The sequence below is a fragment of the Denticeps clupeoides genome, chromosome 5 (assembly GCF_900700375.1).
Source record: "Denticeps clupeoides chromosome 5, fDenClu1.1, whole genome shotgun sequence".
Classification (NCBI taxonomy): domain Eukaryota; kingdom Metazoa; phylum Chordata; class Actinopteri; order Clupeiformes; family Denticipitidae; genus Denticeps; species Denticeps clupeoides.
Window position 1 is genome coordinate 31,686,758 of NC_041711.1, and position 14,796 is coordinate 31,701,553.

A 14,796-nucleotide genomic window follows, 5' to 3' on the forward strand; every position below is an offset into this window, starting at 1 on the left:
GCACTTTAACAGGAAGAAAAAGTGGCAAATAAGTAAATAAATAAACACAAAAATGCAGAGTATCTGAAAAGCCTGGGCTCAGACGTGTCCAACATGCTGCACCCCCATACCCATACCCACGATTCACCTCTGTCGGAGTCCGCCACTCAGCTCCCAGTAATGAAACTCTGTTTGCACTGAAACCTGCGGGGTAGGAGGATCCTGGAAGTCTGATGTTCTTCATTTTCAGGCAAAAAAAAAAAAAACACCACCTTCACCACCCCCAACCGCCTTCCCAGGCTGCCTGTCGCCCTTCCATCTCTCATTACACCCCACGCTACAAGACCCCACCGCAGAGAGAGAGGGAAAAAAAATCCATACGCATCGATTCCCGGGCCTGGCCGCGCTCGCCACAATTATTCTCCAGGAGGAAATGCAGGCGATAAATTACATGTGTGCTTTTCATCTGCCCGCTCGATGGCAGCCGTCCCTCTGAGGCCCCGGCTGAGGGGGGTGACCGGTGTAGGGGAGTGACGCGGAACTGTCATCGCCGGCGTCGCCGTGGGGCTAAAGAGGCCGAGCCCTCCCACACATCTCTCTCACACTGAGACCAGCCGCTAATCAAAGAGCGAAAAATAAAGAACGAAACAGAATAGCTGGCCGAATGGCTGGCTCAGACAGAGAGGAAGCACAGATCAGAGGAACCGATCAGAATGGCCACCCTTGGCCTGGTGTCACTACAACTCTAATCTGTGTGTCACAATATAATCACATCTACCCTTTAACTAATATACCTAGTAACACACACGTACACACGTATGAACATTTTATAGTACAAGGTAATACGTATACTTGACTTTCTAGCTTTCTAAACGAGATTCTGTAGCACATAATATCTTCTGTTTGTGTGTGTCCAGATACAGTAAAGTGTGTGTTTGTGTCATTTTGGGTGTGTACGTGCGTGTGTGTGTGTTTTTTAAATAACCCCGAAGGAGTCTGCATGCGGCTATAATTGCCTCCCTCATTAGTTATGTTTTAGCAGGAGAGGATAGGAGGGCAATTAATTTTACTGCTTAATTTTTGACACTGAATCCGCCACTGTATTGATGTGCCCGCCATTTCGGCCCTCATTTTTCAGGGAAATTAATTGACAAAGTGCAAAGATTTATCAGCATATAGCCAGATTAAGCGACAAACTGAAGCAATGAGGAAATCAATTGTGCCCCTGTCGAGGGGCGCAGCTTTTCCCCCGCGGTGTAGCCGGGCGAAGTCTGGGGTGGGTCAGACATTTTTGATTTATTTATTTATCCGCCGAGCCCATTCATCAGCGGTTACAAACAACCCTGGCGACTGACAGCCCCTCCTACTCTTCCTCACACAACAAGACGTGAGGAGGGGAGATTAACATAAAAAACACACCAATCAAGCACCAACAATGACTCCAGGATGAAAAGCTGGTGCATGGCCGTTGCGACACCAAGATGCTAAAGATTTCAAATTTGCCTTTTTCCGCACTAAATTACGAGCCGAGCGGCATTAAACCAATAAAAGTCTAACAAGGCGTCTAAAATACAGGAAGGAGAAATGAATGTGGATGGCGATAACTCAGCTTTATGGCAACTTTAGAGCACAGCACCCCTGCGCACAACGCTGTAAGCAGAATCCTGAAGGGAAAATAATAGTCAATAAAGCTCATTTGGGAAACTTGGAATTGCATGGAAGAGCAATAATGCTTAAAACTTATATTGCAGGAAAAATGTTTCGAGTCTTAATCGCTGCCAATTTTCACACTAAGATAAATAACGTGGTGCCAAAAAAAATTGGTGATTTGACACCTAATGCAGTTTACAGTATAAATAGGGGCTGTGCAGCAGACTTCATAGTGATGCATTAATCTCAAGTCCCTATTCAATTTAATAGATTTTTTTAATGTTACTATAATAATTTTTGATTAATTGGGCCCATAACTAACACTACAAAGTGCTGGAGCTTTCTTAGGAACCTCTTCATGTGCTATACCATTGCCCAACTAATCAATCAGATGGCATCATGGTGAAATTTGAGATTGCATGATATACTGATTGCTTGATCGATCTGAATTGCTGTGAAATCACAGGTTTAGATCAGAATTTAGATTATATTTTTGAGATATTTCTGAGCGATGGAGCCAATTAAAAGGAGTGAGGGAGAAATGAAAAGATTTCAAAAGAGCAGAGAACGAACTGAATTGCGGGGACAGAAGTGTGTGTGAGGCAACAGTGCTGTGAAGGTGGAAACCTCTCCAGCACATTCATTCTGTGCCACCGTACTGTATGCCCAGCTACTGTATATAACTCACAGGAACAAGAGAGCTGGCAGCACTGGCATCCATTCATAACAATTACAGAAAGGAAATTACCTCAACTTTTACTTTCCTGCTAGTTTTATAATTACCGCTGCTCACACTTCACCAGGGCCCCATTTGTTTCATTTAAACTGATCACACACACCAACAAACAGATAATATTTTAGCAAGCGGCCCGCCTGCTTTGCAGGAATGTGGTTGCACTAATGTTGCAAATACTTCACGTCCCAGTCCGTCCATTAATAGAAAAAATAAAAAAAAAACAAGTCTTGCATCATGGTTCATGGAGTTGGGTTAGCTCTTTCGGGGTTGACTAATCAGAACAATTAGTCTCTCTCCCACCCTCTCCCTGTGTTTCTGCATCTTCCCCTACAGTCCTGCCTCTCGGCAGCAAGCGCCTCTCTGCAGGTAACACGCCAGACACGGAATGACAGACGCCGTGAGACAGTGAATGATGGAGCTGGGAACAAATGAAAATAAAAGGCCTAATTACGTTAGAGGCGGCTTGGCATTACATCACTGTTCAAACACATTTAAAATAACATTCACATGCGCACACCGGCACACGGCAGGGCCCTGAGAGATGGATGGAATATCCGCTTTAAAGCGCTCACTCAAGCTGTCAGAGGTCGGTCTGAAAAGTGTCCTGCACCGGTGGCACCATGGGAAATTTCAGGAAGAAAGAGACTTTATAGAATGTTGAGTTGTCAATCCTACAAAAGGGCAACTCAAATTTCAAGCCAATCAAAGAGCCTCTGGCCCTGATCTGCTAAAGCCTTTAATTGGAGCATCATCTGTCAGCAAGTGCACAGAACACTGGACTTATTCATGACCAATGATGCTGATTTAGCATCAGCCGAATATTTTACACTGAATTAAAGGGACAAACAGCCAAGAGCCTATTGATTGGTACATTACTGCAGTTATTTATATGCTTCAGCTTTTACAAATTATTTAATCTAGAACCTTCTGATTTCTAAAACAACCACCTCCAAAACATCCCACAGTTCTGGAATGCACTTCGCTGCATTTCAGAAGGGTGAAAATATTGGCCTGCGTCAAGCAAATAAAACAACTAAGAAGATCACTGAAAGGACTCAAATTGGGATGATACTGTCTAATGCATTATTAAAAGTAGTGGAGATCCATCATATTTCTGTAGACAATGTGCTCAGGAAAAAAGAAATCCTGAATGACTGTGATCAGAGCTCACTTAAATATTTAGTGAAGTCAAATAGTTGAAACTGGACAGTTTACTAGTGAAAATACTAGTGCACTGTGCTACAGAAAAAAAATCTTAGGTGCTTAGGAATAAGCTGCGTGGCCATTGGAAAGCCACTTGTTAGTGGTTCTGACCATAAAAAAGGGACTAGAATAAATGTTGTGACATTGCATTGGTTTATCAAAGCATGCTGTGATACAAGCTAAACGTAAGGTCCAACCAAAATGTTAGAATGTGAATCATTTTCTATTAGAAAATTTTACAAATGGTCTTGTGTTCATCACTGGCAGTTACCCACCAGATCACATTCCTCATGGGTATCAAAAGGGTGCTGAAAGAAGTCCCCAATACACTCCTGATGTTCCCTCTCAAAAAAAAAAAAAGAATGGAATAAACTTCTAGTTGCCTATCACACAAAAACGATCGTGTGTGTGTGTGTGTGTGTGTGTTTTGTGAGAAGAAAAAAGTAGTATTACTAACCTGTGAAATATAAACACTACAAGCAAGCTGACATAAAACAGCAGGCGACATTCCACTAGCGCCTAGTGCATCAGAAGACACATTCCTAAAGCGCAGAAGTGGGACTCAGGTGACTTAAGTATTGGGATGCATCGGTCACTGGACAGGAGACATAAGACTGCCATGTCTTTTCAACCCTGCTTGCCATGACATCACTCAGGCCAGAGAGGAGCCTCCTCACAGGCAATTAAAACGAATGTCTGAGGTCAGAGGGCGAAGGTTAAGCACTGAAGGGGGGTGTCGGGGTTAAGAGGCAGCCGGCAGAGTGGCACGAACAGTCGGCCTCGGTGGCCTGCTACTACCTGTATGGGTCCTGTAGTGGTCCTTCATGGCGGAGAACGTCAGGAAGGCGTAGTGGCAGTTGGGCCAGGCGCATTTGTAGGGCTTGTCGCCCGTATGTAGCTTCATGTGGTTATTCAGCGCCCACTTCTCACTGAAAGAGCGGTCACACAGCTCACACTCGTACTTCCTGCACCCAGAGAAAGAGAGAGAGAGAGAGAGAGAGAGAGAGAAAAAAGGAGAAAGAGGGGGGGGGCAAGAGTTATTTACAGGTCCCAAAGCTCAGGTAAGAGGCAGAAATCCCAGCCCGTGAGGAGAGAACACTCACAGATTGCCGGGGCTGCCGGAGTGTCATGTCTGTATAAGCAGGCATTGATTTTTCTGTCCAGGCCTGCCACCTCCACCATTTATTCTGCGCTTTGCGCCTGGCCCAGAGGGCTGAAGAAATTCTGTTACAGTCCATTCACCCCTCCAAACCCACCCCGCCGCCGTTTCCAGGCCCCCGCACCCCCCAGGCCAATTGGGAGAATAGATTTCACCTGTGCAGGGGTCCCACACCACTTATCCGAGGCTGTCAGGGACAGAGGGTAAATGAAAAGCTATCCACAGGTTACCGCCCCACACCGCTGCCCTCCCCTTCCTGCCGACTCCCTCCGCCTCTCGCCTCTCTGCCTTCGCTGCGCTCGTCTCGGCCTGCTTCCGGTGACCTGAGGCCGCTCCGGTTTCCCCCTGCAGGTGCTCTTTCTTCTTTCGGGGGTCCCCGAGATCTCAGATCAGATTCCCACCGCAGCCGGAAAGCGCCGCATGCTCTCATTCTAATCTCAGTGGTAAAAAACAAATACATTTTCTAAAGTGCCGGGTCGCGAGTGATCCATACGCTCCTGTCCCGCGCCTGTGGTGAATGTTAAACATGGCGGCCCATCGCCACAGCCAATCTGTGCGATGGGAAACAAACGAAGTCGGCTTTGGATCAACATTTGTCTTGCGGTGAAATGTGCTGTTTTTGGGGGGCGAGGGTCTGATTGCTGTATTTAATCGGGTGTATATCTGTTTCACGGCGCAACGTTCACCTGAACAAATATTGACCGTGAGCATCACGTAGATTGCTGAATCGCAATTAATAACGGCAGGAGTTCGTGCATTTTCCCGCGTGGGTGGGGGTGGGGGAGAGAGGGAATTAAAGCGGAATTAAATGTTGAAATTCCTATTTCGGTGACGACTCGACATCATAACTCCAGATCCACCGCGCGGTCTTGTGAAGTTCCTTGGCTCCGGTGAAGGCGCCGCCACGTTCCATTAAATTACGCCCCGGTGCTAAACAGCCGATTGTTTATCAAACGCGGGATCGCGCCTCGGCGAGCGCTGGAAAGCGGCTCCCGACCGAATCAACGGGACTTTCGCGGAGATGAGAGGAAGTTTTAATATGTTTTTATAGGATCAGATAGAGCCCTTTGATCCTGTCTTTGTGTGTCAGATCTCAACATCCTCGCCCGAGCCCATACATATGCATACAGGCCTCTCCACAGGCTCCAAAGTGCAGCTACACAGCCAAGCAAAGAGGTTAGGTGGGGGGATGAAAGGAAGAAGAACAGGAGAAAAGGGGGAGAAGAGAGTAAAAAAAAAAAAAAAAAACACATTTCATCCTCGGTTGAAAGCCACTATTTGTTCGACGTAATTACGATTGTATTTATTCTTGTTATTGTTGCTGCTCATCACAGTCACACATCCGCCAAATTAACACTAATTCGCCGGATCTTAATTACAGCTGGGGATTTCAATCTTCTTTCTTTTCCCCTGCCCTCCTCTCTGTCTCTCTCTCCGACGTCCTCTGTTCCACTCCTGTCTTTCTCCCGCTGTCTGCCTCTCCTCTGATCCTCCGAGCAATAACTCTCTGAGCCGCGGCGTGACTGACAGCGAGCGCAGACTCTCAAGCAGCCAGGTGGTGCGCTCTCCCACGGCCTTATTACTCCATAATCACCATTACATAATTACGCTTTGTCCCCCCCCCCCACACATTACCGATTTGCGCATTAATATCTATGATGGGAGACGCGTCGTGATGGGGGGGGGGGGTCCTGTTCAGGACATCCATGGCGCGACAGTAACTCTGAGGGGATGGGGAAACTCACACTAGCGCCCCCATGTGGCTGAGGAGACCTCAGGGCCCACATGGAAAAGACCAACCTCGTGTTTATTCACAGTAAACCATTTTCGCCGGATTTTGATCTTTTTGTTTTTTCGTGCGCGTATCTGTGTGAGGGTAACAGGTGCTCGGGGCCAAGGTCACGCGCCAGGCCCACATCGTCCGGCGGAGTCGTTTGAGCGGAGGTGAAGGAGTCCTTCACACCGCAACCCAGATCCGGCTCTCCGTTTTATCACGCAGGGGTGACCTTTTGGTGAGGGAGCCACCGCGGCGTCCCACCGATGACTCACGGCGCAGGCGGCGGCCAGGTGTCACCCGCAGAGGAGGTGTATAGAACCACACCATTAAAGGCCCATTACGTAATATTGGGCAGAATCTATACTCTAAACTGTAATACGGTATTGATAACATTTTCATTAGCGATGGAATTATTGTGTTTACATAACCATTTGGTGGCCTAGCTGTAATCAGAAGGGTTCCGGTTCGAATGTCGATCCACACACTGCTCCCCGGGCACCTGTCATGGCTGCCCACTGCTCACCAAGGGTGATGGTTAAAAGCAGAGGACGCATCTCGCTGTGTGCACCGTGTGCTGTGCTGTGTATCACGATGACAATCACTTCACTTTCCGTTTTCTTTCCATTTTATGTTTATAGGAGGAACACATTCTTCATTTTTAGCTCAAGTAGGATCTACCAGTCACCTAGCAACATGAGCACCTAAAGTTTACAGAAGTATTTTGGATTGAACGACTGGTTGATAATATAGATCTGTCAGCACTTTATGGAACAGGACATGCCATCAGAGTGTCGCAGATTACGTGCACCCCTTCATGGAAAAGGTCTCAGTTCAGGAAGAGATGTGATCTCGGTGCCAGGTACCACAGGAGACCTTCAGAGGTCAAGGAGACTACAGGTGTGAGTGTACAACGACATCGCTCAGGTGACGTTCACAGAGATTAAAAACCGATACCGTCCATCGGCATCGCTCTCCATCGCTCGCTCGCTCAACCCCCGCCCTCCTCTCCTCTCCTCCTCTCTCCATCCATCTCTCCCTCCCTCTGTTTACCTCCAGTGTCGCTCCGCACTCTGACGGTCGCGGTCACTCCGCTGGCATCATCAATCCTGCGAGGTCCGGACTAAATGAACGGAATGAAGATTAAGCGATGATGCCCACGGCTCTGCCCCTTGCAGACATTACCGGCCGACTGACAATAACTTTCAACCTGTCAGGGCGGGTCGGAACCCATGCGCCCGCATGGGGCCCACGGATCTGTCCTGGAAGAGTCAATCCAAACTCAATTAGAGACGACGCTAGTGAAAACAAAATGAGCGAGATTGGATTTTTGGGGGAGACCAGCACTTCCTGAGCGCAACGCCTAACTACATTATTTTTCATTAGCTCCGATCCAAACCCGACCGACGACAGCCTTGTTTACCAGTTAAAATATGGTGCGGAGAGACGGTGTTCAATCACTCATGGTTTGTGCAAATGCTTTCAAAGGGTCCAGTGTCAATCGATGTTAAATAGCTTATGTTTTCTAATCAAAATGAGATAATGGGCTCCGTACCTTCTGAATTCTGTGTGTGTGTGAGTGTATCAGTGTCTATGGGGCATATTCAAATGCACAATATAATAAGCTTCTAGTGTGCTTTTGTTGCACAGTCGTGTAAGAAATCTATCAGTTGCTGGCTGTGGGATGTTGTTTGGAGGTGCCACTGTCCTTTATCGGCACCTTAACTGAGGTTTGACACACCTACTCACATATCCTCAACTAAAAACAATAGAGCTAAAAAGCAAATCATGACATTCTCAAATATATTCTTTGTCCACTGTATGGAACGATTTAGGAATTTTGTTAATGAGCATGCCTCACAACTTTTACTGATATATATCATATATAAATACATATACACACACACACACAAATCTATACTGATCCAGTTACATAGCCCTATAATTATTGCGTTTAACACCAACCCCAATTCTCAGAAATCTGGCACAGAAGACTATAAATTATAGAAACAAAAATATTAGTTAATAAATGTAAAAGTACATTTATTTAATGTATTACCTAATACACCTAATACCTACGGCAGTACATATGCGAGGGTATCATTAAAGCAGGAAGCTATGTAGAATTTGTGGAGGTCTTACACGGACTTCCAGCAGTCCTGACCAATCTCCCATTGAGATTTAACCTGTCAGCTGAAAGATGTCAGAATGGATGTAACACCCACCTGTGCCTTATTAAACTCACACCAACATCTTATATTTCATTCCAGCCTTTCACAGATTACTTATTTTTACTTACTAGCTACTACTGGGCTGTCTACACTCGCCTTTGAACCAGAAGACCCGGGTTCGAATCCCACTTACTACCATTGTGTCCCTGAGCAAGACACTTAACCCTAAGTTGCTCCAGGGGGGGACTGTCCCTGTAACTACTGATTGTAATTAGCTCTGGATAAGGGCGTCTGATAAATTCTGTAAATGTAAATGTACTAGCATTTTCCACAATGCCCCATTTTGGAATTAGTGTTTTATTAGGTTTCTGTGCATTTACTTAAACCACAAGCTTAAATATGTAGAGAACATTTATTACTAATATTGCATTTTGGCATTTCCTCTTATTAGATGCAGTGCTAACAGATACCAAAATATTAGGAAAAAGGAACAAACAGTGAAATGTGTCAGAAGAAAATGCCGCTGCTCCAACTAGAAACACACAGGACCTGGCCAGCATCAGCCACCACACAACATGGCAGCAGACACCACCAGCCAGCGCACAACAAAGATGTCCTGGATTTAAATTCACCCTCAATCCTGGGAGAAGAAAAGATAATGAAATAAATAAATAAACGATGACACACATCAGATAAACTGCAATTTATTCCGCTGTAGGGCAAATACAAATTGTCAATTTAATGAATACGGTGAGCGTGATGAAAGCCGGGTGAAGGAGCCACCCGCCTGACAAACAATCAGGAAATGTTATCTTAATATTGTTCCGCTGTTATTCTGCCCATAACTTAGGAGTGGGGGACGGGTGGGGAGGGCGGTGAGTGGTGCGCTGGTCCCTGCTGAGGGGCACCCCATTATTGCCCCCTTTTTTATTACGGCCAATCGTTCAACACACACACACATGCACACACACACACACACACACACTCACATGCGGAGATACAAAGAGTTGGAGCCCCAGTGAAGGCGGAAAGGAAATTCTGCAGCGTTGCAGTATAAAAGTTTCGGTAATGTGAGTGCGTTGGGTTGTGGGGGTGGGGCAGGGTAGGTCGGGGAGTGGGAGTGAAGTGCCGAGAGCGTTTTCGGGGGGGGGGGGGTCATGCGTCTGGCTGCACTCCTCTGTCACGCCTGGCCACTGCAGGTCAGGAGGTGATCGGGGACCGAGACTGGCGGAGGAGAGTCGCTTTATTTATGGGTTTAATGGATCAGATTAAATCAGAAATCACAAATCATGTTTGGTCATCAGACACACGACGGCCCAGAAAAAAAAAAAGGAGCAAAATGAAACGCTCGCCCACTGATTTGTGTGCCTGTTTCCGGTCAGGAAAGGCCGCGCCGCACTTGCCCGAGTAGCACTTTTAAAAAGTGCACAGATGCTCCCGCTCGGGGAGGGTAAAAAAAACTTTTGTATTTAATGCCTCTTAATCGTGCTCGGCTGAAGTCCTGGCGTAAAAATTAACAATGTCTACATATTTATACGTGGCAGGATCTAAATTGCGTCTGAAAGAAATACTATCGATATGAATATCTGCAACAATAACTCAAGGCACGCCGCAAAGACAGGATGCTCTTTATCAGCGGGCGGAGGGCTTAAAAGCGCGGCCCGGGAATATCTCTGCTTTTTCCCCCTGTAATATCAGGCCACATTAGCACATCGTAAATCACATTACAGCCACACAATTTCATTAATCTCACCTGCCAGCAGCTGCACAAAGGAGAGAAATACTTGTGTGTGCGCAAGTGTTGTTTTCTTTTCTTTCCCTCCCTTTACTTTCTGCTCTCAGGTACACAAAAAAGCCGTGAAAACGGGGACAATGCGGGACATGGAGAGGTTTGGAGGCCCGGTGTGGGCCACGACTTTCGACCACACACTTTGTTCATGCCATTTCAGCAGCGCCGGGATGACTGAAGCCGAACTGTGGGCCTAGAACGAGTGGAATGGGATGACGTATGTGGCAGGAATCACGGATCCCCGTAAACTGAAGCAAATCCGATAGAAACCAGCAGGCTAATATCGCTTGACGCCGTTCTTTTTCCTCGCGGCCTACGTACTGTTTTATTCATTTGTACCATTTCTGCACATGAAGGCTAAAAGTTTCAGCTCTTATGAAAGCGGGGCGCGGCGAGAGGCGTGCTCCTGGAGCACCGTAGGAGCTGGGAACCGCAGAAGCCGGGATATGGATTTTGATTACACGTGCAGGGAAATTACTGGAGCGGTGACCGTGACGACGCTCACTTAATAAAAGGTAAAGTCTATACATCAAAACAGGCACCCGCTGTAAATCACGCATGGCCGTGACGCCGTCCCATCCTTTCCCATTACGGACGTGCGTGGGGGTACAAATATTTACTGCCGGCTCAATATCATTTTAAAATAATGAGCTTTATCCGTTATCTAATTAACAGCGCCTGTGTTCTTTCTTTCATTCTTTCTTTCTTTTCCTTTCCAAATTAAGCAGTCTGCTTCATTTTAGCCCACGGTTGCTTAGTAAATTGGCTTGGTGGCGAATCAAAACTCATAAAAGGGGGGGATGGTCATTATGTGTGTTGTATGAGAGGATGGGTTCGTACCGGGTATGTACAGGGGTTAAGTGTGTGTGTGTGTGTGTGTGTGTACAGGCAGAGGCTCAGGACCAGTGGCCTCCCTCTCTCGCTCTTATTACTGGAATTCTAATTCAATGATCACCTTAGATCACACACAGGCCATAAATCAGATTGGCCTGACACGGGATGAAAAATTGTATTAATAATGTGAAACTTATTATACAGTCCTAAATGCTCCCTTGATAAATGACATTGTTGGGCCATGACAATGATTGCATTTAAAACGTTATTTCTGTTTTGTGGCTTTCCACTGTGCAGTGAGCAGCCACTGTGTCCATGAGCATCTTGTGCGTATGTGTGTGGTTTTTTTGTTTAGTTTTTTATTATTATTGTGTGAGGGGACGGGACACTCAATGAAATATTTACACGGTTTTTCACCCCACCGCAGTGTCAAAGGCCAAATGGCTGCCGCAACGGCACAGACCACAGCAGCAGGGGTATAGATTTTTTAAATGCAGCCGGATTCCAACCACAAGCAAACGGGCCTCATCTTCCCTGACAACAGGCCGGAATGTCGCAATGAAACATAATCTCATTCCGGGAGACTTCCATGTGAGTATCAGACCCCCCCTCCAAATCTGCACTCAGACCCCAACGCTGCAGCCAAATGTTCGGGGCACATGGACAGTGTTACCTGATGGTGAGACGATGACAGTAATCAAGCCCCGGGACATATGGAAACACCGGCGCTACGGAAGCCGTGCTTCAGAGGGAATGCGCTTTGGCCGCCGCATCGTGACAAATGTGTTCTGCGTTTGGTTGGGCTGCCCTGGCAACTCTGCAGCTCCGCGCCTGTTTCCATTCATTAAGACCCGGCGCAGTCTGTTCATGCCAGGCTATTGCCCGCTCGGAGAGGCGGGCACCAGAGACAGACAGAGATGATCTGGGGCCCCATGGTTAAAAGAGCCAGGCCTGCACTTCAACCCAATCTAGTGATTTATTTCAAAATGCAGGAATACACGACACAAACAAGCGTCTCTTGTGTTCTATCCAGGTTCCCTGCATGCATCAGTCGGGGGTAGGTACATCATTAAATGCATGTCATATATGTTCCATAATGCACAACAGAACTACAGGCTTATAAACAATGTGTGCATGAACTTAACATTCATTTGATCATAAAACATCATACTGTAAATCAATAGCTCCTGAAATCTAAGGGTGTGTCTTTAGGTTCGAGAGTTTTTCTACAGGCCATAATATTGTGACGTCCCTCCAAGGGCAGTAGTTTGCTTTCTTACTTTGTAATGTAAAAGAAATATGCTTGTGCAATCTGTTTAGGAGTGTGTGTGTGTGTGTGTGTGTGTGTGAGACAGGTTTTCCAGTCTGATGTATTCCTGAGTCCCACTCTATTCACCCCTCTCTCCCCCTCCGACCTCCAGCCAGTGTCATCAGCTGGCACAGCAGATATCACCCTCAGCACCAGCCCTCGTCTGTTTGTCCAATTAAAGGCCTCTGTCATGACGTCGTGTGACATTGAGAATCTATTAGACAGATATTGCGCAGAAAACAGCCAAGCTGGAGTGGAGTGGAGTTTGTCTCTCTCAGAGATGATTGTCCTACATAATAAAAGTCTTTTTTTTTTTTTTTTTTTTGCTCCTTCCTCAGCAGCTGATCTTATTACGACCCCCCCCCCTCCCCCTCCTCCATCCCATCTCCAGCGATGTCTGTGATGGGAGACCATTCATCTAAATCTGCCGGCCACCAGAATGAAATAAATCAAGAATTTTTCCCAAATATAACAATATTTGTATTGGGGGTGTGGGGGGTGATTGTGATGGTGGTGGGGGGGTTATAATGGATGACCACAGCTGTGCTAATTAAAACCAATCGGAGGTTCATTAATCTTGGTCATGGGGGTGCGGTGGCGGAGCAATCGGCGGACCACGCCTCGGCCGCTCGTGCCGCTGTCCTCATCATTCAGGTGATTTTGGGGGCCATTGTTGAGTTTATGAGCGTGCCGAGGTTAATGTGGACCCACCATTAATAATCACAACAAAAGCCCGTCTTGCTGTCACACACACACACACACACACACACACACACCCTGCACAGCCCTCCAGACAACAAAAACAACTCCGCACACCCTGCCGAATCCCGCCATGGATCTGTTTACAGGCACGGCGCGGTCAGCGGAGGTCCGCGTCTTGTTAGCAGCATTCTCTTGCCGCCATTCTCTGTGTCCATGTGTGTTTTAGAAAACGATTCTACAAAATGTTATACAAAGACTGAACTGAGGTGTAGACTTTGTTCTCAAAAACGTCACACGGGTCAGCATTATTGGCGGTCCTCTGACACGTTTGACGTTTAGATGGGAGAAAACGAGACGCCCCCAAAATACAAAATGTACAGGAACGAGACTACGCAATCGAAAGACACGGCGGCGGGCGCAGCGCCCGCCTCACTCTCAATGACAGCGAGCTCAGCTAGTTCATTATCAAATATCATACTGTTACTGCTGAGCCATTACGACTGGGACACTTCACTAAGTGCCTGTGATGAATACCGCAGATGGATACGTTACCGCCGCCATGCCGAAATGTTAATTCACAACTTTACTTTCTACACCACGGCTCCCAAACGCAATTACGGGCAGACAGGCAGGCATGTCGCAGAGCAGAGCCGAGGAGTAGGAGGAGGATGGGGAGGGTGGAGGGTGGAGGGAGCATATGGTGCTACCCTGCCATAAACAAGCGTTATGAAAAGGCCGTGGACGTTTATTTAATCAGGTAGTACCTGAAGAATCGGAATGAGCCGAGCCTTTCTGTCATTGTTAGCCTGTGAATTTAACACAATTACGGAATGATTGGGATGAAGGGATGGGGGGGGGTGGGGGTGGAGTAACTCTGCGTTGCCGTGACGACACGAAATCTGCTTCTTTCTCTGATGGACAGGAATCAGCAAAAAATTCAGGAGCCCGGGCGAATGCTTCCATACGATGGGCTCGCGGTATCCTTTTGCCAGGGATCCAGCAAAAACAAGACCTCACACACATGGACACACATATACACATATGCACGAGGTATATACACAGCATGCTGCTCCAATGATGACACACACATTTGGCAGTCCTTCGCTTGATGCGACAATGTGGATGATGTCATTTCCAAAGCATATCACGCAGACCCCGTCTGGATAAACTGCAACAAACAGTTTGCAAGCTAAAAGCTAAGGTCACACACACACACACACACACTACAGTACACACATCCATGGGTGCTCAGTCCACATTAGCCCTGGCTGAGGCTTGCATTGCCTACTGCACGCTGCCGAAAGGCAGAACAAAAACGTGCAGCCGAAAAAATGTGGCTAATGTTAACTCCCTCGGGCTAATGTAAATGACCGTTAGAAATGTGCAGCAAGTCGAGAAACACACACACACACACACACACACACACACGCAGTCAAGGCAGGGGGACAGCGGTAGCTCAGAGCCAGCTGTGACCTGGCTGCCCAGGTGCT

The 14,796-nt window shown here is 47.0% G+C and overlaps 1 protein-coding gene across 1 annotated transcript in view; it reads right to left on the bottom strand.

The window, feature by feature from the left end:
* znf407 (zinc finger protein 407) overlaps positions 1–14,796 on the bottom strand; it is a 106,286-nt gene that overhangs the window by 39,201 nt on the left and 52,289 nt on the right. Inside the window, exon 5 of the mRNA XM_028980530.1 lies at positions 4,367–4,533. Coding sequence (XP_028836363.1) covers positions 4,367–4,533 — 167 coding nt within the window. The remainder of the gene's footprint in view (positions 1–4,366; positions 4,534–14,796) is intronic.